Genomic DNA, 26,208 nt, shown 5'->3' on the forward strand with positions numbered 1-26,208 from the left:
CTGTGGGGTCCTATGGGGCTCTATGGGCCTCTGTGGGGCTCTATGGGCCTCTATGGGGTCCTGTGGGGCTCTATGGGGTCCTATGGGGCAGCTGTGGGGTCCTATGGGGCCTCAAGGCCTGGGGGGGCAAGAAGGAGAACACCAAGGCGACCCAGGAGGAGTACATCAAGAGGGCCTTGGTATGGGGCTATATGGGGTCTATAGGGTTATATGGACTTATATGGGGTTATATGGGGCGGGGGGTCCGGTGGGTGTAGTTACATGCAATGGCCACCAGGGGGCGCTGTGGGTTGAGGGGTTCTATGGGGGTCCTATGGGTGTCTACCCCCATATCTCCCCTATATCCCCCCATATCACCCCATATCCCCCCATATTACCCCATAACAACCCTATATCTCCCCCCATATCCCCTATTCTAACCCCATATCCCCTATTTAACCCTATATCTCCCCTATAGGCCAACTCCCTGGCGTGCCAAGGCAAATACACCCCCATATCCCCCTTATTACCCCCCATATGCCCCCATAAACCCCCATATCCTCCCTATGACCCCATATATCCCCCCATATCCTCCTTACTACCCCCTTTATCCCCTCATATTCCCCCATATCCCCCCCATATAACCCTATATCTCCCCCATATCCCCTATTTAACCCTATATCTCCCCCCATATCCCCTATTTAACCCTATATCTCCCCCCATATCCCCTATTTAACCCTATATCTCCCCCCATATCCCCTATTTAACCCTATATCTCCCCCCATATCCCCTATTTAACCCCATATCTCCCCCATATCCCCTATTTAACCCTATATCTCCCCCCATATCCCCTATATAACCCTATATAACCCTATATCTCCCCATAGGCCAACTCCCTGGCGTGCCAAGGCAAATACACCCCCATATCCCCCCATATCCCCCCATATTACCCCATAAACCCCCCATATCCCCTATATCTCCCCCCATATCCCCTATTTAACCCTATATCTCCCCCCATATCCCCTATATAACCCTATATCTCCCCCATATCCCCTATTTAACCCCATATCTCCCCCCATATCCCCTATATAACCCTATATGTCCTTATATCTCCCTATAGGCCAACTCCCTGGCGTGCCAAGGCAAATACACCCCCATATCCCCCCATATGACCCCATAAACCCCCCATATCCCCTATATCTCCCCCCATATCCCCTATATAACCCTATATCTCCCCCCATATCCCCCATATCCCCTATATCTCCCCCCATATCCCCCATCTAACCCCATATTTCCCCTATAGGCTCACTCCATGGTGTGCCAAGGCAAATACACCCCCATATCCCCCCATATCCACCCCATATCCCCCCATCTTCCCCTATTCTAACCCCATATCTCCCCATATCCCCCCCATATCCCCTATTTAACCCTATATCTCCCCCCATATCCCCCATATAACCCTATATCTCCCCTATAGGCCAACTCCCTGGCGTGCTAAGGCAAATACACCCCCATATCCACCCCATATCCCTCCATATCCATCCCATATCCCCCCATATTACCCCATAACCACCCCATATTCCCTCATATCCCTCCAATATCCTCCCATATCCACCCCATATCCCCCCTATGACCCCATATCTCCCCATATTACACCTATATGCCCCCATATCCCCCTTATTACCCCCCATATCCCCCCATATCCCCCCATATCCACCCCATATTACCCCATATCCCCCCATATTACCCCATAAACCCCCCATATCCCCTATATCTCCCCCCATATCCCCCATATAACCCTATATCTCCCTATATCTCCCCCTATAGGCCAACTCCCTGGCGTGCCAAGGCAAATACACCCCCATATCCCCCCATAACCACCCCATATCCCCCCATATCCCCCCATATCCCCCCATATCCCCCCATATCCCCCCATATCCCCCCTATATCCCCCCAATATCCCCCTCATATCCCCCCATATCCCCCCATATGACCCCATAACCCCCCATATTACCCCATAAGAACCCTATATGACCCCCATATCCCCTATATAACCCTATATCTCCCTATATCTCCCCATAGGCCAGCTCCCTGGCGTGCCAAGGCAAATACACCCCCCATATCCCCCCATATCCACCCCATATCCCCCCATATTACCCCATATCCCCCTATATCCCCCCATATTACCCCATAACCACCCCATATCCCCCCCTATGACCCCATAAACCCCCATATCCCCTATATAACCCTATATCTCCCCCATATCCCCTATTTAACCCCATATCTCCCCCCATATCCCCCATATCTCCCCATATCCCCCCATATCCCCCATATCTCCCTATATCTCCCCCCATATCCCCCATATAACCCTATATCTCCCCCCATATCCCCTATTTAACCCTATATCTCCCCCCATATCCCCCATATAACCCTATATCTCCCCCCATATCCCCTATTTAACCCTATATCTCCCCCCATATCCCCGATATAACCCTATATGTCCCTATATCTCCCTATAGGCCAACTCCCTGGCGTGCCAAGGCAAATACACCCCTATATCCCCCCCATATCCCCCCCATATCCCCCCATATTACCCCATAACCACCCTATATCCCCCCATATGACCCCATAAACCCCCCATATCCCCTATATCTCCCCCCATATCCCCTATATAACCCTATATGTCCCTATATCTCCCCATAGGCCAACTCCCTGGCGTGCCAAGGCAAATACACCCCCATATCCCCCCATATCCACCCCATATCCCCCCCTATGACCCTATAAACCCCCCATATCCCCTATATGACCCCCCATATCCCCTATATAACCCTATATGTCCCTATATCTCCCTATAGGCCAACTCCCTGGCGTGCCAAGGCAAATACACCCCCATATCCCCCCATATGACCCCATATCCCCCCCATATCCCCCCATATCCCCCCATATTACCCCATAAACCCCCCATATCCCCTATATCTCCCCCCATATCCCCTATATAACCCTATATGTCCCTATATCTCCCTATAGGCCAACTCCCTGGCGTGCCAAGGCAAATACACCCCCATATCCCCCCATATGACCCCATATCCCCCCCATATCCCCCCATATCCCCCCATATTACCCCATAAACCCCCCATATCCCCTATATCTCCCCCCATATCCCCTATATAACCCTATATCTCCCTATATCTCCCCATAGGCCAACTCCCTGGCGTGCCAAGGCAAATACACCCCCAGTGGTCAGGCCGGAGCAGCCGCCAGCGAGTCTCTGTTCATCTCCAACCACGCGTATTGAGACGGCGCCGACCCCAAAACAACCCCAAATAACCCCAAAAAAACCCCAAAAAACCCCAAAAAAACCCCAAATAACCCCAAAAAAAACCCCAAATAACCCCAAAAAACCCCAACCAACCCCCACCCCAAAGCCCGACCCCATAGCTCACAATGGGACCCCGATATGGGCCCATATATGACCCCCCCCCCCCCCCCCCCATCCACCCTATTACTGCTGCGGGGAATAAAGGAGCTGAGTGTGTGCACCTGGACATGGCGGGTTTGGGGTCATTTGGGGTGATTTTGGGGCTTTTTTGGGGTGATTTTAGGGTTTTTTGGGGGTTTGAGGCTTTTTGGGGTGATTTTGGGGTTTTTTGGGGTTGTTTTGGGCTTTTTGGGGTGATTTTGGGGGATTTTGGGGCTTTTTGGGGTCATTTTGGGGTGATTTTGGGGTTTTTTGGGGGGGGTTTTGGGGTGATTTTGGGGCTTTTTGGGGTGATTTTAAGGGGTTTTGGGTCTTTTTGGGGGGTTTTGGGGTGATTTTGGGGGCGATTTTGGGGGATTTTGGGTCTTTTTGGGGTCGTTTTAAGGTTTTTTGGGGGGATTTTGGGGGTTTTTTGGGGTGATTTTGGGGCTTTTTGGGGTTTTTGGGGGTCGTTTTGGGGTTTTTTGGGGGGATTTTGGGGCTTTGGGGTCATTTTGGGGTCGTTTTGGGGTGATTTTGGGACTTTTTGGGGTTTTTGGGGTGATTTTGGGTCTTTTTGAGGTAATTTTGGGGGGTTTGGGCTTTTTGGGGTGATTTTGGGGGGATTTTTGGGGTCGTTTTGGGGTTTTTTGGGGGCATTTTGGGGCTTTTTGGGGTCGTTTTCGGGTTTTAGGTCTTTTTGGGGGGATTTTGGGGTGATTTTGGGTCATTTTGGGGGCTTTTTTGGGGCTTTTTTGGGGTGATTTTGGGGGATTTTGGGTCTTTTTGGGGTCATTTTGGGGTTTTTTGGGATTTTTTGGGTGATTTTGGGGTTTTTTTGGGTCATTTTATGGGATTTTGGGGCTTTTTGGGGTTTTTTGGGGTCGTTTTGGGGTGATTTTGGGTGATTTTGGGGCTCTTTGGGGTCGTTTTGGGGTTTTTGGGGTGATTTTGGGTCATTTTGGGGCTTTTGGGGTCATTTTGGGGGGTTTTAGGTTGATTTTGGGGCTTTTTGGGGTGATTTTGGGGCTTTTTGGGGTGATTTTGGGGTTTTTTGGGGTCGTTTTGGGGTTTTTTTGGGGGGATTTTTGGGGGGTTTTGGGCTTTTTTGGGGTCATTTTGGGGTTTTTTGGGGTCATTTTCGGTCATTTTGGGGTCATTTTGTGGGATTTTGGGGCTTTTTGGGGGGATTTTGGGGTTTTTTGGGGTCGTTTTGAGGTTTTTGGGGTGATTTTGGGTCATTTTGGGGGCTTTTTTGGGGTGATTTTGGGGGATTTTGGGTCCTTTTGGGGTCGTTTTGGGTCATTTTGGGGTGATTTTGGGTCTTTTGGGGTGATTTTGGGACTTTTTGGGGGCATTTGGGGGCTTTTTTGGGGGATTTGGGGGGATTTTGTGTCTCTTTGGGGTCATTTTGTGGGATTTTGGGGCTTTTTGGGTTTTTTTGGGGTGATTTTGGGGCTTTTTTGGGGGTCGTTTTGGGGTTTTTGGGGGGTTTTAGGCCTTTTTGGGGGGTTTTGGGGTCATTTCAGGGACATTTTGGGGCTTTTTGGGGTTTTTGGGGTGATTTTGGGGCTTTTGGGGCTTTTTGGGGTGTTTTGGGATTTTTTTGGGCTTTTTGGGGTCATTTTAGGAACATTTTGGGCCCTTTTGGGGTGTTTTGGCCTGTTTTAAGGCCATTTGTGGCCATTTAGGGCCATTTTGGGTTCATTTGGTGCCATTTAGGGCCATTTTGGGGCCATTTTAGGCCATTTTGGGGCCATTTTGGGACCAGTTTGGGTTCATTTGGGACCATTTTGGGGCCATTTTGGGACCGGAACCGGAATTTCGCGGCCCCCTTCCTCCCCCTCTCAATTTCCACCCGGACATCTCTTTGCGTCACCATTTCCGGTGTTCCCCCCCTCACACTTCCGGTCCGGATCTCTGGAGGTGGGACCAAAAGATTCGGGGTTGAACCGGAAGTGACGGCACCGGACCGGAAATAGGGCTCGGACCGGAAGTGAAGGGGCCTAACCGGAAGTGAGGCGCTGCGGAGCGGACGGCGGCGGCGCCGGGTGCGGAGACCGGGGGGGGGCCGGTATAGGGCGGGTATGGGGCGGGTATGGGGCCCATATGGGGCCTATGGTGGGTTATAGGGCCCTTATGGGGCGGCTATGGGGCCTATGGTGGGTTATGGGGCGGCTATGAGGCCTATGGTGGGTTATGGGGCGGCTATGGGGCCTATGGTGGGTTATGGGGCGGCTATGGGGCGGGTATGGGGTGGTTATGGGGCCCTTATGGGGCCTATGGTGGGTTATGGGGCGGCTATGGGGCGCTGGGATGGTTATGGGGCGGCTATGGGGCCTATGGTGGGTTATGGGGCGGCTATGGGGCGCTGGGATGGTTATGGGGCGGCTATGGGGCCTAGGGAGGGTTATAGGGCGGCTATGGGGCCGCTATAGGGTGGATATAGGGCCCTTATGGGGCGGCTGTGGGGCCGAGGGTGGGTTATGGGGCGGCTATGGGGCCCTTATGGGGCCTATGGTGGGTTATGGGGCGGCTATGGGGCCCCTATGGGGCCGAGGGTCGGTTATAGGGCGGCTATGGGGTAGCTGTGGGGCCCATATGGGGCCGAGGGAGGGTTATAGGGCGGCTATGGGGCCGAGGGTGGGTTATGGAGCGGCTATGGGGCGGAGGGGTGGTTATGGGGCGGCTGTGGGGTGCTGGGATGGTTATGGGGTGGCTATGGGGCAGAGGGGTGGTTATAGGGCTGGTATAGGGTGGTTATAGGGCAGGTATGGGGTCCTTATGGGGCCGAGGGAAGGTTATGGGGTGAATGTGGGGCCGAGGGTCGGTTATGGGGCTGCTATGGGGTGGTTATGGGGCCCTTATGGGGCGGAGGGAGGGTTATGGGGTGGCTATGGGTCCCTGTGGGGCTCTATGTGTCCCTATGGGGTTCTGTGGGTCTCTATGGGGTCCCTATGGGTCCCTATGTGTCTCTATGGGGTTCTATGGGTCTGCCCCACAGCCATGGGGGAGCCAAGTGACCTATGGGTCTCTATGGGTCCCTATGGGTCCCTATGGGGTCCCTATGGGTCCCTATGTGTCCCTATGGGTCCCTATGGGTCTCTATGGGGTCCCTATGTGTCCCTATGGGTCCCTATGTGTCTCTATGGGGTTCTATGGGATTCTATGGGGTTCTATGGGTCCCTATGGGTCCCTATGTGTCTCTATGGGGTCCCTATGGGTCCCTATGTGTCTCTATGGGGTTCTATGGGTCCCTATGGGTCCCTATGGGTTTCTATGGGTCCCTATGTGTCTCTATGGGGTCCCTATGGGTCTCTATGTGTCTCTATGTGATTCTATGGGTCTGCCCCACAGCCATGGGGGAGCCGAGTGACCTGGACCGTCAGATCGAGCAGCTCCGTCGCTGTGAGTTGATCCGGGAGAGCGAAGTGAAGGCGCTGTGTGCCAAGGCCAGGTCAGAACGAGCCCCAATTAACCCTAATTAACACTAATTAGACACGGGGGTAATTAATGGGGGGGTTAATAGGAATTAATGGGGGGTTAATAGTAATTAATGGGGGGGTTAATAGTAATTAATGGGGGGTTTAATTGCAGGGAGATCCTGGTGGAGGAGAGCAACGTGCAGAGGGTCGACTCGCCCGTCACTGTGAGTTATGGGGGATATAGGGGGAGATATGGGGTGTATGGGGAGATATGGGGCTGGAGGGGGATATAGGGGGAGATATAGGGATCTATGGGGTGTATGGGGGAGATATGGGGTGTATGGGGGGATCTATGGGGAGATATGGGGATCTATGGGGCTGGAGGGGGATATGGGGGGAGATATAGGGGATCTATGGGGAGATATGGGTATCTATGGGGTGTATGGGGGAGATATGGGGTGTATGGGGGGATCTATGGGGGGATATGGGGGATCTATGGGGAGATATGGGGATCTATGGGGAGATATGGGGGGATATGGGGGGATATGGGGGATATGGGGGGAGATATGGGGATCTATGGGGAGATATGGGGATCTATGGGGCTGGAGGGGGATATAGGGGGAGATATGGGGATCTATGGGGAGATATGGGAAGATATGGGGGATCTATGGGAAGATATGGAGGGATCTAGGGCTGGAGGGGGATATGGGGGGAGATATGGAGAGATATGGAGGGATCTATGGGGAGATATGGGGGGATCTATGGGGTTGGAGGGGGATATGGGGGGAGATATGGGGATCTATGGGGCTGGAGGGGGATCTATGGGGAGATATGGGGGAGATATGGGGATCTATGGGGAGATATGGGGGATGTATGGGGCTGGAGGGGGATATGGGGGGAGATATAGGGGAGATATGGGTATCTATGGGGTGTATGGGGGAGATATGGGGAGATATGGGGATCTGTGGGGAGATATGGGGATCTATGGGGCTGGAGAGGGATATAGGGGGAGATATGGGGGGATCTATGGGGAGATATGGGGGGATCTATGGGGTGGGGGGGGATATGGGGGGAGATATGGGGTGTATGGGGCTGGAGGGGGATATAGGGGGAGATATGGGGGAGATATGGGGGGATATGGGGGATCTGTGGGGAGATATGGGAGATCTATGGGGATCTATGGGGCTGGAGGGGGATATGGGGGGAGATATAGGGGATCTATGGGGAGATATGGGGGGATATAGGGGGATATGGGGAGATATAGGGGATCTATGGGGAGATATGGGGAGATAAAGGGGATCTATGGGGACATATAGGGGATCTATGGGGAGATTTGGGGATCTATGGGTATCTATGGGGCTGGAGGGGGATATAGGGGGAGATATGGGGGGATATGGGGGATCTATGGGGAGATATGGGGGGATATGGGGGCAGATATGGGGTGATATGGGGTATCTATGGGGATCTATGGGGGGATATGGGTATCTATGGGGTGTATGGGGATCTATGGGGTTCTATGGGGATCTATGGGGGGATATGGGGTATATGGGTATCTATGGGGTTCTATGGGGATCTATGGGGGGATATGGGTATCTATGGGGTGTATGGGGATCTATGGGGTATCTATGGGGTATCTATGGGGATCTATGGGGGGATATGGGGTATATGGGTATCTATGGGGTTCTATGGGGATCTATGGGTATCTATGGGGTTCTATGGGGATCTATGGGGCAGCCGTGTGTCTGTGCCCCAGGTTTGCGGTGACATCCATGGGCAGTTCTACGACCTCAAGGAGCTGTTCAGGGTGAGTCGCCCCATAAGGGTCGTCCTATAGCCCCCATATAACACCCCATAACCCCCATATCACCCCATAACCCCCATATAACCCCATATAACCCCCATATCCCCCTATATAACCCCATAACCCCTCATATAACACCCCATATCTCCCCATATCCCCCTATATAACCCTATAGCCCCATATAACCCCCCATATCCCCCCATATAACCCCCCATATCCCCCTATATAACCCCATAACCCCCCATATAACCCCCCATATCCCCCTATATCCCCCTATATAACCCCATATCCTCCATATAACACCCCATATAACCCCCCATATCCCCCCATATCCCCCCATATCTCCCCATATAACCCCATATAACCCCATATCCCCCCATATCCCCCCATATCCCCCTATATAACCCCATATAACCCCATATAACCTCATATCCCCCCATATAACCCCATATCCCCCCATATCCCCCTATATAACCCCATAACTCCCCATATCTCCCCATATAACACCCTATATCACCCCATATAACCCCATATAACCCCATATCCCCCCATATAACCCCATATAACCCCATATCACCCCATATAACACCCTATATCCCCCCATATCCTCCCATATAACACCCCATATCCCCCCATATAACACCTCATATCCCCCATATCACCCCATATCCCCCCATATCCCCCTATATAACCCCATAACCCCCCTTATAACACCCCATATCCCCCCATGTCCCCCTGTATAACCCCATATCTTCCCATATAACACCCCATAACCCCATATCTCTCCATATTCCCCCATAACCCCCCATATCCCCCCATATAACCCCATATCCCCCCATATAACCCCATAACCCCATATAACCCCCCATATCCCCCCATATCTCCCCATATAACCCCATATAACCCCCCATATCCCCCCATACCCCCCCATATAACCCCATATCCCCCCATATCCCCCCATATCTCCCCATATAACACCCCATATCCCCCTATATAACCCCATAATCCCCCCATATCCCCCCATATAACCCCATATCCCCCCATATAACCCCATAACCCCCATATAACCCCCCATATAACCCCCCATATCCCCCCATATCCCCCCATATAACCCTATATAACCCCATATAACCCCATATCTCCCCATATAACTCCATATAACCCCATATAACCCCATATAACCCCATATCTCCCCATATCCCCCCATAACCCCATATAACCCCATATAACCCCATATAACCCCATATAACCCCATATCCCCCCATATCCCCCCATATAACCCCATATAGCCCCCCATATCCCCCCATATAACCCCCATATCTCCCCATATAACCCCATATAACCCCATAACCCCATATAACCCCATATAACCCCATATAACCCCATATCCCCCCATATAACCCCATATAACACCCCATATCCCCCTATATAACTCTATAGCCCCATATAACCCCCCATATCCCCCTATATAACCCCATAACCCCCCATATAACCCCATATCCCCCCATATCCCCCCATATAACCCCATATCCCCCCATATCCCCCCATATAACCCCATATAACCCCCCATATCCCCCCATATAACCCCATATCCCCCCATATAACCCCATATATCCCCATATCCCCCCATATAACCCCATATCCCCCCATATCACCCCATATAACCCCATATAACCCCCCATATCCCCCTCAGGTTGGGGGCGACGTTCCCGAGACCAATTACCTTTTTATGGGGGATTTTGTGGATCGCGGATTCTACAGCGTCGAGACCTTCCTGCTGCTGCTGGCACTCAAGGTTGGGGGGCTGGACCCATAGATGTGGGGCTGGACCCATAGATGTGGGGCTGGACCCCATAGATGTGGGGCTGGACCCCATAGATGGGGGGCTGGGACCCATAGATGGGGGGCTGGGACCCATAGATGTGGGGCTGGGACCCATAGATGGGGGGCTGGGACCCATAGATGTGGGGCTGGGACCCATAGATGGGGGGCTGGACCCATAGATGGGGGGCTGGACCCATAGATGGGGGGCTGGGACCCATAGTTGTGGGGCTGGGACCCATAGATGTGGGGCTGGGACCCATAGATGTGGGGCTGGGACCCATAGATGTGGGGCTGGACCCATAGATGTGGGGCTGGGACCCATAGATGTGGGGCTGGGACCCATAGATGTGGGGCTGGACCCCATAGATGTGGGGCTGGGACCCAGAAATGGGTCCTACCCCACACTTATGGGTCCCCCCACCCCACATTTATGGCACTTATGGGTCCTCCCACCCCACACTTATGGGTCTCATGGGTCTCACCCCACACTTATGGGTCTCATGTCTATAGATCCTACCCCACACTTATGGGTCCTGCCCCACACTTATGGGTCCTGCCCCACACTTATGGGTCCCACCCCACACTTATGGGTCCCACATCTATAGGTCTCCCCACCCCACACTTATGGGTCCCACCCCACACTTAAGTGTCCCATCCCACCCCACACTTATGGGTCCCACACTTGTGGGTCCCGCATCTATGGGTCCTACCCCACACTTATGGGTCCCCCCACCCCACACTTATGGGTCCCCCCCGCCCCACACTTAAGTGTCCCATCCCACCCCACACTTATGGGTCCTACCCCATTCTTATGGGTCCCATCCCACCCCTATGTGTCCCCCTGCCCCACACTTATGGGTCCCACCCCACACTTATGGGTCCCACACTTATGGGTCCCACCCCACGGATTCCCCCACCCCACACTTATGGGTCCCGCCCCACACTTAAGTGTCCCATCCTACCCCACACTTATGGGTCCCACACTTGTGGGTCCCACATCTATGGGTCCCACCCCACACTTATGGGTCCCCCCACCCCACACTTATGGGTCCCGCCCCACACTTATGGGTCCCATCCCACCCCACACTTATGGGTCCTACCCCATTCTCATGGGTCCCATCCCACCCCTATGTGTCCCCCTGCCCCACACTTATGGGTCCCACCCCACACTTATGGGTCCCACATCTATAGGTCTCCCCACCCCACCCTTATGGGTCTGGCCCCACACTTGTGGGTCCCACCCCACACTTATGGGTCCCACCCCACACTTAAGAGTCCTCCCACCCCACACTTATGGGTCCCACCCCACACTTATGGGTCCCACATCTATTGGTTCCCCAACCCCACACTTATGGGTCCCACCCCACACTTATGGGTCCCACATCTATTGGTTCCCCAACCCCACACTTATGGGTCCCACCCCACACTTATGGGTCCCACACTTCTGTGTCCCCCCACCCCACCCTTCCGTGTCCTCCCACCCCACATTTATGGCACTTATGGGTTCTCCTACCCCACACTTATGGGTCCCACCCCACCTTTATGGGTCCCACCCCACACTTGTGGGTCCTGCCCCACACTTATGGGTCTCATGTCTATAGATCCTACCCCACACTTATGGGTCCCACCTTTATGGGTCCTGCCCCCCACTTATGGGTCCCACCTTTATGGGTCCTGCCCCACACTTGTGGGTCTGGCCCCACACTTATGGGTCCCACCTTTATGGGTCCTGCCCCACACTTGTGGGTCCAGCCCCACACTTATGGGTCCCACCTTTATGGGTCCTGCCCCACACTTGTGGGTCCCACCCCACACTTATGGGTCCCACCTTTATGGGTCCCACCCCACACTTGTGGGTCTGGCCCCACACTTATGGGTCCTGCCCCACACTTATGGGTCCCACCTCACACTTATGGGTCCCACCCCACCCTTCTCTGTCCCCCCACCCATGCCACATCTATGGGTCCTGCCACCCATGCCACATCTATGGGTCCTGCCCCACACTTCTGGGTCTCACCCCACACTTATGGGTCCCACCTTTATGGGTCCTGCCCCACACTTGTGGGTCCTGCCCCACACTTATGGGTCCTGCCCCACACTTAAGAGTCCTCCCACCCCACACTTATGGGTCCCACATCTATGGGTCCCACCCCACCCTTCTCTGTCCCCCTGCCCCACACTTATGGGTCCTGCCCCACACTTATGGGTCCCACCCCACACTTATGGGTCCCACATCTATAGGTCTCCCCACCCCACCCTTATGGGTCTGGCCCCACACTTATGGGTCCCACACTTATGGGTCCTACCCCACACTTATGGGTCCCCCCACCCCACACTTATGGGTCCCCCCACCCCACACTTATGGGTCCCATCCTACCCCACATCTATGGGTCCCACCCCACACTTATGGGTCCCACATCTATGGGTTCCCCCACCCCACACTTATGGATCCTACCCTACATCTATGGGTCCCACCCCACACTTATGGGTCCCACCCCACACTTATGGGTCCCACATCTATGGGTCCCACCCCACCCTTCTCTGTCCCCCTGCCCCACACTTATGGGTCCCGCCCCACACTTATGGGTCCCACCCCACACTTATGGGTCCCGCCCCACACTTATGGGTCCCACCCCACTCTTATGGGTCCCATCCCACCCCTATGTGTCCCCCTGCCCCACACTTATGGGTCCCACCCCACACTTAAGAGTCTTCCCACCCCACACTTATGGGTCCCACATCTATGGGTTCCCCCACCCCACACTTATGGGTCCCGCCCCACACTTATGGGTCCCCCCACCCCACACTTATGGGTCCCACCCCACACTTAAGTGTCCCATCCCACCCCACACTTATGGGTCCCACATCTATGGGTCCCACCCCACACTTATGGGTCCCACACCTATGGGTCTCCCCACCCCACACTTATGGGTCCCACCCCACACTTATGGGTCCCACCCCACACTTATGGGTCCCCCCACCCCACACTTATGGGTCCCACATCTATGGGTTCCCCCACCCCACCCTTCCGTGTCCTCCCACCCCACATTTATGGCACTTATGGGTCCTCCCACCCCACTCTTATGGGTCCCACCCCACTCTTATGGGTCCCACCCCACTCTTATGGGTCCCACCCCACTCTTATGGGTCCCACCCCACACTTATGGGTCCCACATCTATGGGTTCCCCCACCCCACACTTATGGGTCCCACACTTCTGTGTCCCCCTGCCCCACACTTATGGGTCCCCCCACCCCACCCTTCCGTGTCCTCCCACCCCACATTTATGGCACTTATGGGTTCTCCTGCCCCACACTTATGGGTCTCATGTCTATAGATCCTACCCCACACTTATGGGTCCCACATCTATGGGTCCCACCCCACACTTGTGGGTCCTGCCCCACACTTATGGGTCCTACCCCATTCTCATGGGTCCCACACTTCTGTGTCCCCCTGCCCCACACTTATGGGTCCCACCCCACTCTTATGAGTCCCACCCCACACTTAAGAGTCCTCCCACCCCACACTTATGGGTCCCACATCTATGGGTCCCACCCCACCCTTCTCTGTCCCCCTGCCCCACACTTGTGGGTCCCACCCCACACTTAAGAGTCCTCCCACCCCACACTTATGTGTCCCACATCTATAGGTCTCCCCACCCCACCCTTATGGGTCTGGCCCCACACTTATGGGTCCCACCCCACACTTGTGGGTCTGGCCCCACACCTATGGGTCCTGCCCCACACTTATGGGTCCTGCCCCACACTTATGGGTCCTGCCCCACACTTGTGGGTCTGGCCCCACACTTATGGGTCCCACCCCACACTTATGGGTCCCACACTTATGGGTCCCACCCCACACTTGTGGGTCCTGCCCCACACTTGTGGGTCTGTGTGTTCCAGGTGCGCTACCCGGACCGCATCACGTTGATCCGCGGGAACCACGAGAGCCGTCAGATCACGCAGGTTTACGGCTTCTACGACGAGTGTCTGCGCAAATACGGCTCCGTGACCGTGTGGAGATACTGCACCGAGATCTTCGACTACCTCAGCCTGTCCGCCATCATCGACGGCAAGGTGACACGCCAGGAACACGCCAACGACACGCTAAGACACGCTAAGGCACCCTAAGACATGCTAAGGACACGCTAAGGCACATTAAGACACGCTAAGGCACGCTAAGGACACGCTAAGGACATGCTAAGATACATTAAGACGTGTTAAGGACATGCTAAGATACATTAAGACACACCAAGGACACGCTAAGGACACGCTAAGGCACATTAGGGCATGTTAGGGACACGCTAAGGACATGCTAAGATACATTAAGACGTGTTAAGGACATGCTAAGATACGTTAGGACATGTTAAGGCACATTAAGACGCGCTAAGATACATTAGGACATGCTAAGGACATGCTAAGATACATTAGGGCACGCTGAGGCACATTAAGACATGCTAAGGACACGCTAAGATACATTAAGACACGCCAAGGATACGCTAAGATACATTAGGACACTTTAGGGACACACTAAGACATGCTAAGATACGTTAGGACATATTAAGGACACGCTAAGGACACACTAAGGCACATTAGGACACGCTAAGGCACATTAGGACATGTTAAGGACACGCTAAGGACACACTAAGGCACATTAGGACACGCTAAGGCACATTAAGACACGCTAATGACATGTTAAGGACATGCTAAGATGCATTATGACATGCCAAGGACATGCTAAGGACACGCTAAGACACGCTAAGGCACATTAGGACACATTAGGGACAGACTAAGGCACATTAAGACATGCTAAGATACATTATGACATGCCAAGGACATGCTAAGACACGCTAAGATACATTAGGACGCGTTAGGGACACGCTAAGGACATACTAAGATACATTAAGACACGTTAGGGACACGCTACGGCACATTAGGGCACGTTAGGGACACGCTAAGATACATTAAGACATGCTAAGATGTATTATGGCATGCTAAGGACACGCTAAGATACATTATGACATGGTAAGGACATGCTAAGACATGGTAAGGACGTGCTAAGGCACATTAAGACACGCTAAGATACATTAGGACACGTTAGGGACACGCTAAGGCACATTAAGACATGCTAAGACACATTAAGACACGCTAAGGGCACTAATGTGCCTAATGGGCACTTTTGTGTCTTTTGGGGTTGGGTGGAGGGTTCAGGTGGATCCGTGGGTAGCACACGCTAAGCACACGCTAAGCACACGCGTGTTCCCTTAGATCTTCTGTGTGCACGGCGGGCTGTCTCCGTCCATCCAGACCCTGGACCAGATCCGCACCATTGACCGCAAGCAGGAGGTGCCGCACGACGGGCCCATGTGTGACCTGCTCTGGTCCGACCCCGAAGGTAACAAACACGCGTGTGCACACGTATGTGCGTGGAACTACACGCGTGTGGAGACTATATGGGGGTCTATGGGGCTCTATGGGGTCCCTGTGGGGCTCTATGGGTCCCTATGGGGCTCTATGGGGCTTTATGAGACTATGGTCCAACCCCGAAGGTAACGCACACGCGTGTGCACACATATGTGCGTTGAATTACACGCGTGTGGAGACTCTAGGGGGGTCTATGGGGCTCTATGGGGCTCTATGGGTCCCTATGGGTCTCTATGGGGCTTTATGAGACTATGGTCCGACCCCGAAGGTAACAAACACGCGTGTGCACACGTATGTGCATGTAACTACACGCGTGTGGAGACTCTAGGGGGGTCTATGGGGCTCTATGGGGTCCCTATGGGGCTCTATGGGTCCCTATGGGTCTCTATGGGGTTTGTAGGTCTCTATGGGGCTTTATGAGACTCTGTGGTCCGACCCCAAAGGTAACAAACACGCGTGTGCACATGGATGTGCGTGGAACTACACGCGTGTGGAGACTCTGTGGGTCTCTATAGGTGTCTATGGGTCCCTATGGGTCTCTGTGGGTCCCTATGGGGTTATATGGGGGAAGACTGGGGGTCTATGGGTCTCTATGGGGTCTGTGGGTCTCTGGGTCCCTATGTGTCCCTATGGCTTCCTATGTATCCCTGTGGGTCCCTATGTGTCCCTATGGTTCTCTATGGGGTCCCTATGGCTCTTTATGGGGTCCCTATGGGGTCTCTATGGGGTTTATAGGGTCTCTATCTGTCCCTATAGACACCACAGGTTGGGGTGTCTCCCCTCGCGGTGCCGGGTACCTGTGTGTCCCTATGGGGTCCCTATGGTTCCCTATGGGTCTTTATGGGTCCCTATGGCTCCCTATGGGTCTCTGTGTCCCTATATCTCTCTATAGGATCCCCATTGACCCCATATATCCCATACAGACACCACAGGTTGGGGTGTATCCCCCCGCGGTGCCGGGTGCCTGTGTGTCCCTATAGGATCCCTATAGGATCCCTATGGTTCCCTATGGGTCTTTATGGGTCCCTATGGCTCCCTGTGGGTCTCTATGTGTCCCTATGGTTCCCTATGGGTCTCTGTGTCCCTATGGGGTCCCTATAGGGTCTCAATGATTCCCTATGGGGTTTCTATCTCCCTATATACACTACAGGTTGGGGTGTCAGTCCCCGCGGTGCTGGGTACCTGTGTGTCCCTGTGGGGTCCCTATTGGCCCTATATCTCTCTATGGGGTCCCTATATCTCTCTATAGGGTCTCAATGTGTCCCTATATCCCATACAGACACCACAGGTTGGGGTGTCAGTCCCCGCGGTGCCGGGTACCTGTGTGTCCCTATAGGATCCCTATAGGATCCCCATTAATCCCTATTATCCCCATAGACACCACAGGATGGGGTGTCTCCCCTCGCGGTGCCGGGTATCTGTGTGTCCCTATGGGGTCCCTATGGCTCTCTATGGGTCCCTATGTGTCCCTATGGGGTCCCTATGGTTCCCTATGGGTCTCTGTGTCCCTATATCTCTCTATAGGGTCTCTATAGGGTCTCTCTATATCCCATACAGACACCACAGGTTGGGGTGTGAGTCCCCGCAGTGCCGGGTACCTGTGTGTCCCTATGGGGTCCCTATAGGGTCCCTATGGTTCCCTATGGGTCTCTGTGTCCCTATATCTCTCTATGGGCTTTATAGGGTTTCTATCTGTCCCTATAGACACCACAGGTTGGGGTGTCTCCCCCCGCGGTGTCGGGTACCTGTGTGTCCCTATGGGGTCCCTATGGCTCTCTATGGGTCCCTATGGGTCTTTATGGGTCCCTATGGCTCTCTATGGGTCTCTGTGTCCCTATTGGATCCCCATTAACCCTATATCCCCCCATTGACCCCATATATCTCCCCATAGACACCACAGGTTGGGGTGTCTCGCCCCGCGGTGCCGGGTACCTGTTTGGCAGCGACGTTGTGGCTCAATTCAACGCGTCCAACGACATCGACATGATCTGCCGGGCTCATCAACTCGTCATGGAGGGATACAAGTGGCACTTCAGTGAGACTGTATTGACTGTATGGTCAGCACCCAACTATTGTTATAGGTAATGGGGTTATATAGGGGATATATGGGGTTATATGGGGTCTATGGGGTCTATGGGGTTATATGGGTGTAGTTACATCCAGTGGCCACCAGGTGGCGCTGTGGAGTGATGGGCTCTATGGGTGTAGTTACATGCAGTGGCCACCAGGGGGCGCTGTGGGGTCTTATGGGGTTATATGGGGATATATGGGGTTATATGGGGTCACTATGGGGCTCTATGGGGTGCCCATCAATTGGTGATGGAGGGATACAAGTGGCACTTCAGTGAGACCGTATTGACTGTATGGTCTGCCCCTAATTACTGCTATAGGTAATATAGGGTTATATGGGGTTATATGGGGTTATATGGGGTTATATGGGGTTATATGGGGTTATATGGGGGATATGGGGTCCTGTGGGTGTAGTTACACCCAGTGGCCACCAGGGGGCGCTGTGGAGTGATGGGCTCTATGGGTGTAGTTACATGCAGTGGCCACCAGGGGGCGCTGTGGGGTCTTATGGGGTTATATGGGGTTATATAGGGGATATGGGGTCACTATGGGGCTCTATGGGGTGTTATGGGGTCACTATGCGGTGTTATGGGGTCACTATGGGGCTCTATGGGGTGTTATGGGGTCACTATGCGGTGTTATGGGGTCACTATGGGGCTCTATGGGGTGCCCATCAGTTGGTGATGGAGGGATACAAGTGGCACTTCAGTGAGACCGTATTGACTGTATGGAGTGCACCTAACTACTGCTATAGGTAATATAGGGTTATATATGGGATATATGGGGTTATATGGGATTATATGGGGTTATATGGGGTCTATGGGGTTATATGGGGTTATATGGGGTTATATGGGTGTTATTACATGCAGTGGCCACCAGGTGGCGCTGTGGAGTGATGGGCTCTATGGGTGTAGTTACATGCAGTGGCCACCAGGGGGCGCTGTGGGGTCTTATGGGGTTATATGGGGATATGGGGTCACTATGGGGCTCTATGGGGTGCTATGGGGTGATGGAGGGATACAAGTGGCACTTCAGTGAGACCGTATTGACTGTATGGTCTGCCCCTAATTACTGCTATAGGTAATATAGGGTTATATGGGATATATGGGGTTATATGGGATCTATAGGGTTATATGGGGTCTATGGGGTCCTGTGGGTGTTATTACATCCAATGGCCACCAGGTGGCGCTGTGGAGTGATGGGCTCTATGGGTGTAGTTACATGCAGTGGCCACCAGGGGGTGCTGTGGGGTCTTATGGGGTTATATGGGGGGATATGGGGTTATATGGGGGATATGGGGTCACTATGGGGCTCTATGAGGTGCTCATCAGTTGGTGATGGAGGGATACAAGTGGCACTTCAGTGAGACTGTATTAACCGTGTGGTCTGCCCCTAATTACTGCTATAGGTAATATAGGGTTATATGGGATATATGGGGTTATATGGGGTTATATGGGGTTATATGGGGTCTATGGGGTTCTATGGGTGTAGTTACATGCCTTGGCCACCAGGTGGCGCTGTGGAGTGATGGGCTCTATGGGTGTAGTTACATGCAGTGGCCACCAGGGGGCGCTGTGGGGTCTTATGGGGTTATATGGGGTTATATGGGGTTATATGGGATATATGGGGCTCTATGGGGTGCTCATCAATTGGTGATGGAGGGATACAAGTGGCACTTCAGTGAGACCGTACTGACTGTATGGAGTGCACCCAACTACTGCTATAGGTTTGTATGGGATTATATATGGGATATATGGGGTTATATGGGGTCTATGGGGTCCTATGGGTGCTATTACATGCAGTGGCCACCAGGTGGCGCTGTGGAGTGATGGGCTCTATGGGTGTAGTTACATGCAGTGGCCACCAGGGGGCGCTGTGGGGTCTTATGGGGTTATATGGGATATATGGGGTTATATGGGGTTATATGGGGGATATGGGGTCACTATGGGGCTCTATGGGGTGCCCATCAATTGGTGATGGAGGGATACAAGTGGCACTTCAGTGAGACTGTACTGACTGTATGGAGTGCCCCTAATTACTGCTATAGGTTTGTATGGGGTTATATGGGGTTATATAGGGGATATGGGGGGATATGGGGTCAGTATGGGGTGATATGGGATCACTATGGGGGATATGGGGTGCTATCGGGTTAGTATGGGGGGATATGTGGGGATATGGGGGATATGGGGTCAGTATGGGGGGATATGGGGTCCCTGTGTGTCTCTATGTGTCCCTATGTGTCCCTATGGGGTCTGTATGTCCCTATGTGTCCCTATAGTCCCTATATGTCCCTATGGGGCTTTATGGGGTCTGTATGTCCCTATGTGTCCCTATATGTTCCTATATGTCCCTATATGTCCCTATATGTCCCTATATGTCCGTATAGTCCCTATGTGTCACAATGGGGCTTTATGGGGTCTGTGTGTCCTTATATGTCTCTATGGGGTTCCTATGGGGTCTCTATGGGGTCTCTATGGGGTCCCTATGGGGTTTCTATGGGGTCTCTATGGGGTCTCTATGGGGTCCCTATGGGGTTTCTATGGGGTCCCTATGGGGTTCCTATGGGGTCCCTATGGGGTCTCTATGGGGTTCCTATGTGGGGTCTCTATGGGGTCCCTATGGGGTCCCTATGGGGTCTCTATGGGGTCCCTATGGGGTCTCTATGGGGTCTCTATGGGGTTTTTATGGGGTCCCTATGGGGTTCCTATGGGGTCCCTATGGGGTCTCTATGGGGTCCCTATGGGGTCTCTATGGGGTTTCTATGGGGTCCCTATGGGGTCCCTATGGGGTCCGTATGGGGTTCCTATGGGGTCTCTATCGGGTCCCTATCGGGTCCCTATGGGGTCCCTATGGGGTCTCTATGGGGTCTGTATGTCCCTATATGTCCCTATATGTCCCTATGGGGTCTGTATGACCCTATATGTCCCTATAGTCCCTATATGTCCCTATGGGGTCCCTATACGTCCCTATATGTCCCTATGTGTCCCTATGGGGTCTGTATGTCCCTATATGTCTCTATGGGGTCCCTTTACGTCCCTATATGTCCCTATAGGGTCTCTATGGGGTCTGTATGTCCCTATATGTCCCTATATGTCCCTATGGGGTCTGTATGTCTCTATGGGGTCTCTATGGGGTCTCTGTGTCCCTATGTGTCCCTATGTGTCCCTATGGGGTCTGTATGTCCCTATGTGTCCCTATGGGGTCCCTATATGTCTCTATGGGGTCTCTATGAGGTCTCTGTGTCCCTATATATCCCTATGGGGTCTGTATGTCCCTATATGTCCCTATGTGTCCTTATGGGGTCTCTATGGTGTCTCTATGGGGTCCCTCTATATGTATGTCCCTATATGTCCCTATACATCCCTATATGTCCCTATGTGTCCCTATATGTCCCTATACATCCCTATGTGTCCCTATATGTCCCTATATGTCCCTATGTGTCCCTATATGTCCCTATGTGTCCCTATATGTCCCTATATGTCCCTATGTGTCCCTATGGGGTCTGTATGTCTCTATGGGGTCCCTATATGTCCCTATGGGGTCTGTATGTCCCTATATGTCCCTGTGTGTCCCTGTATGTCCCTATAGGGTCCCTATGGGGTCTGTATGTCCCTATATGTCCCTATGTGTCTCTATGTGTCCCTATATGTCCCTATGGGATCTGTATGTCCCTATATGTCCCTATGGGGTCTGTATGTCCCTATATATCTCTATGGGGTCTCTGTGTGTCCCTATATGTCCCTATGAGGTCTGTATGTCCCTATACGTCCCTATACATCCCTATATGTCCTTATGGGGTCCCTATACGTCCCTATATGTCCCTATGTGTCCCTATAGTCCCTATATGTCCCTATATGTCCCTATATGTCCCTATGGGGTCTCTATGGGGTCCCTCTATATGTATGTCCCTATATGTCTCTATGGGGTCCCTATGTGTCCCTATAGTCCCTATATGTCCCTATATGTCCCTATGGGGTCTGTACGTCTCTGTGTGTCCCTATATGTCCCTATGGGGTCTGTACGTCTCTGTGTGTCCCTATGGGGTCTGTATGTCCCTATATGTCCCTATGGGGCTTTCTGGGGTCTGTATGTACCTATATGTCTCTATATGTCCCTATATGTCCCTATATGTCCCTATGGGGCTTTATGGGGTCCGTATGTGTCCCTATATGTCCCTATGTGTCCCTATATGTCCCTATGGGGTCTCTATGGGGTCTGTATGTCCCTATATGTCCCTATAGTCCCTATATGTCCCCATGGGGTCCCTATAGATCCCTATATGTCCCTATGTGTCCCCATAGGTGCGGTAACGTGGCCGCGATCCTGGAGCTGGACGAGCACCTCCAGAAGGAATTCATCATCTTCGAGGCGGCGCCGCAGGAAACACGCGGGATCCCGGCCAAGAAGCCGGTGGCCGATTACTTCCTGTGACGCACACGCGTGTCATGGCGTGTCCTTGGCGTGTGCGCGGACACGGAGCTCGCGTGGAGGGCAGGTGGCACCGGGGGGGTCCCCAAAGTGGCCCCTGTGGGTCCCCTATGGGTCCCCTATGGGTCATTGGCGTGTCATTGACGTGTCACTAACGTGTCCTTGGCGTGTTGCTGACATGTCACTGGTATGTCCTTGGCATGTTCCCTATGTGTCACTGTGGGGTCCCCAAACTGTCCCCTATGGGTCCCCTATGGGTCCTTGACGTGTCCTTGGCGTGTCATTGGCGTGTCACTAACGTGTCACTAGCATGTTCTTGGCGTGTTATTGACATGTCACTGATGTGTCCTTGACATGTCACTGTTGGGTCCCCAAAGTGTCCCCTATGGGTCCTTGATGTGTCCTTGGCGTGTCATTGACGTGTCACTAACATGTCCTTAGCGTGTCCTTGGCGTGTTGTTGACATGTCACTGATGTGTCCTTGACGTGTCACTGTTGGGTCCCCAAACTGTCCCCTATGGGTCCCCTATGGGTCCTTGATGTGTCCTTGGCGTGTCATTGGCGTGTCACTAACATGTCCTTAGCGTGTCCTTGGCGTGTTATTGACATGTCACTGATGTGTCCTTGCCGTGTTCCCTGTATGTCACCATTGGGTCCTTGCCGTGTCCCTTCCATGTCCTTAGCGTGTCCTTGGCGTGTTCCTGCCGTGTCCCCGTGGGCTCCTTCCCGTGTCCTTAGCGTGTCCTTAACGTGTAACATCTTCCTGACCTTTCACCTTTGTGACCTTTGGGCTCCCCCCCCCCCCCCCCAGCTCCCAATGGGGGATTTTGGGGTAAAAAAGGCCGATTTTGGGTTAAAAAATGGCCAATTTTGGGGTCAAAAATGGCCGATTTGGGGGATTTTTGGGGTCATTTGGGGCCGATTTGGGGCCGTTTTTTCCTTCTCGGGATTTTCTTGTTTTGTTACTTGGGGTTTCGCTCCTTTTAGATAAAAAAAATAAGACCAAAAAGAACCAAAAATGAGTCAAATGGACCCAAAAAGAACCTGGGGGGGGGGGGAGGGGGGGGGTATGGGGTCTATGGGGCACTGAGGGTTTGAATGGGGGCTCTATGGGGCTCTATGGGGTTCTATGGGGTCTCTGTGGGGTTCTATGGGGTTCTATGGGGTCTCAATGGGGTTCTATGGGTCTATGGGGCTCTATGGGGTTTTATGGGGTCTCAATGGGGCTCTATGGGGTTCTATGGGGTCACTGGGTTTATGGGGTCTCAATGGGGTTCTATGGGGCACTGTGGGTTTGAATGGGGGCTCTATGGGGCTCTATGGGGTTCTATGGGGTCTCAGTGGGGTTCTATGGGGCTCTATGGGGTCACTGGGTTTATGGGGTCTCAATGGGGCTCTATGGGGCTCTATGGGGTCACTAGGTTTATGGGGTCTCTATGGGGTTCTATGGGGCACTATGGGGTCAGTGGGTTCCTGTGGGTCTCTGTGGGGTTCTATGGGGTCTGTGGGTTCCTGTGGGTCTCTATGGGGTCACTGGGTTTATGGGGTCTCAGTGGGGTTCTATGGGTCTCTATTGGGTTCTATGGGGTCTGTGGGTTTGAATGGGGTCTCTATGGGGTCAGTGGGTTTATGGGGTGTCAATGGGGGTCTGTGGGTTCCTGTGGGACTCTATGGGGTCAAATGGGGCACTATGGGGTTCTATGGGGCACTATGGGGTTCTATGGGGCACTGTGGGTTTGAATGGGGGCTCTATGGGGCTCTATGGGGCTCTATCGGGTCACTGGGTTTATGGGGTCTCAATGGGGCTCTATGGGGTTCTATGGGGTCTCAATGGGGTTCTATGGGGCTCTATGGGGTCACTGGGTTTATGGGGGCTCTATGGGGCTCTATGGGGTTCTATGGGGTCTCAATGGGGCTCTATGGAGCTCTATGGGGTCACTGGGTTTATGGGGTCTCAATTGGGCTCTATGGGGTTCTATGGGGTCTAAATGGGGTTCTATAGGGCTCTATGGGGTCAGTGGGTTTATGGGGTCTCAATTGGGCTCTATGGGGTTCTATGGGGTCTCAATGGGGCTCTATGGGGCTCTATGGGGTCACTGGGTTTATGGGGTCTCAATGGGGCTCTATGGGGTTCTGTGGGGTCTCAATGGGGCTCTATGGGGTTCTATGGGGTCACTGGGTTTATGGGGTCTCAATAGGGTTCTATGGGGCTCTATGGGGTTCTATGGGGTTCTGTGGGGTCTCAATGGGGGCTCTATGGGGCTCTATGGGGTTCTATGGGGTCTCAATGGGGCTCTATGGAGCTCTATGGGGTCACTGGGTTTATGGGGTCTCAATGGGGCTCTATGGGGTTCTGTGGGGTCTCAATGGGGCTCTATGGGGCTCTATGGGGTCACTGGGTTTATGGGGTCTCAATGGGGTTCTATGGGGTCTGTGGGTTCCTGTGGGTCTCTATGGGGTCACTGGGTTTATGGGGTCTCAGTGGGGTTCTGTGGGTCTCTATGGGGTTCTATGGGGCACTGTGGGTTTGAATGGGGGCTCTATGGGGCTCTATGGGGTTCTATGGGGTCTCAATGGGGTTCTATGGGGCTCTATGGGGTCAGTGGGTTTATGGGGTCTCAATGGGGCTCTATGGGGCTCTATGGGGTTCTATGGGGCTCTATGGGGTTCTATGGGGTCACTGGGTTTATGGGGTCTCAATGGGGCTCTATGGGGTTCTGTGGGGTCTCAATGGGGCTCTATGGGGCTCTATGGGGCTCTATGGGGTTCTATGGGGTCTCAATGGGGTTCTATGGGACTCTATGGGGTCACTGGGTTTATGGGGTCTCAATGGGGCTCTATGGGGTTCTATGGGGCACTGTGGGTTTGAATGGGGGCTCTATGGGGCTCTATGGGGTTCTATGGGGTCTCAATGGGGTTCTATGGGGCTCTATGGGGTCACTGGGTTTATGGGGTCTCAATGGGGCTCTATGGGGTTCTATGGGGTCACTGGGTTTATGGGGTCTCAATGGGGCTCTATGGGGCTCTATGGGGTTCTATGGGGCTCTATGGGGTTCTATGGGGCACTGTGGGTTTGAATGGGGGCTCTATGGGGCTCTATGGGGTTCTATGGGGTTCTATGGGGTCTCAGTGGGGCTCTATGGGGTCACTGGGTTTATGGGGTCTCAATGGGGCTCTATGGGGCTCTATGGGGTTCTATGGGGTCACTGGGTTTATGGGGGCTCTATGGGGCTCTATGGGGTTCTATGGGGTCTCAATGGGATTCTATGGGGCTCTATGGGGTCACTGGGTTTATGGGGTCTCAATAGGGTTCTATGGGGTTCTATGGGGTCAGAGGGTTTATGGGGTCTCAATGGGGCTCTATGGGGTTCTATGGGGTCTCAATGGGGTTCTATGGGGCTCTATGGGGTCACTGGGTTTATGGGGTCTCAATGGGGCTCTATGGGGTTCTATGGGGCTCTATGGGGCTCTATGGAGCTCTATGGGGTCACTGGGTTTATGGGGTCTCAATTGGGCTCTATGGGGTTCTATGGGGTCTCAGTGGGGTTCTATGGGACTCTATGGGGTCACTGGGTTTATGGGGTCTCAATGGGGCTCTATGGGGTTCTATGGGGTCTAAATGGGGTTCTATAGGGCTCTATGGGGTCAGTGGGTTTATGGGGTCTCAGTGGGGTTCTATGGGGCTCTATGGGGCTCTATGGGGTTCTATGGGGTCTCAATGGGGTTCTATGGGACTCTATGGGGTCACTGGGTTTATGGGGTCTCAATGGGGCTCTATGGGGCTCTATGGGGTCACTGGGTT

General features: G+C 53.4%; 1 protein-coding gene and 1 long non-coding RNA gene across 11 annotated transcripts; both read left to right on the forward strand.

Annotated features, from left to right (window-relative positions):
• The first annotated feature begins 99 nt into the window (after positions 1-99).
• LOC146752636 (uncharacterized) lies at positions 100-3,524 on the forward strand. The gene is made up of 2 exons (XR_014940516.1): positions 100-179; positions 3,179-3,524. It is a non-coding gene; the product is annotated as an uncharacterized LOC146752636 (long non-coding RNA).
• Positions 3,525-5,439: 1,915 nt separating this feature from the next.
• PPP4C (protein phosphatase 4 catalytic subunit) lies at positions 5,440-23,425 on the forward strand. 10 transcript variants are annotated; one of them, XM_085531593.1, is made up of 10 exons: positions 5,440-5,487; positions 6,794-6,893; positions 7,034-7,085; positions 8,615-8,665; positions 10,356-10,457; positions 14,388-14,561; positions 15,753-15,879; positions 17,800-17,918; positions 18,228-18,298; positions 22,280-23,425. In XM_085531593.1, the coding sequence occupies exons 2-10, from the start codon at positions 6,796-6,798 to the stop codon at positions 22,407-22,409; spliced, it is 924 nt and encodes a 307-aa protein (XP_085387719.1). In that variant the 5' UTR covers positions 5,440-5,487; positions 6,794-6,795; the 3' UTR covers positions 22,410-23,425. The 10 variants fall into 10 exon arrangements, with proteins under 10 accessions (XP_085387719.1, XP_085387717.1, XP_085387716.1 ...); XM_085531591.1 differs by lacking the exon at positions 18,228-18,298 and adding an exon at positions 18,988-19,058; XM_085531590.1 differs by lacking the exon at positions 18,228-18,298 and having other exon boundaries at positions 5,440-5,521; positions 17,800-17,989.
• Positions 23,426-26,208: the final 2,783 nt, after the last annotated feature.

Source organism: Coturnix japonica, unplaced genomic scaffold, assembly GCF_054131305.1.
Source record: "Coturnix japonica strain WE unplaced genomic scaffold, WE-NBRP24 Scf043, whole genome shotgun sequence".
Classification (NCBI taxonomy): Eukaryota; Metazoa; Chordata; class Aves; order Galliformes; family Phasianidae; genus Coturnix; species Coturnix japonica.

Coding starts and splice junctions, on each gene's coding strand:
- PPP4C (XM_085531590.1), top strand. CDS start 6,796: ATGGGGGAGCCGAGTGACCTGGACCGTCAGATCGAGCAGCTCCGTCGC. Junction 6,894..7,033: donor GCGCTGTGTGCCAAGGCCAG/GTCAGAACGAGC, acceptor GTTTAATTGCAG/GGAGATCCTGGTGGAGGAGA. Junction 17,990..22,279: donor GCACCCAACTATTGTTATAG/GTAATGGGGTTA, acceptor GTGTCCCCATAG/GTGCGGTAACGTGGCCGCGA.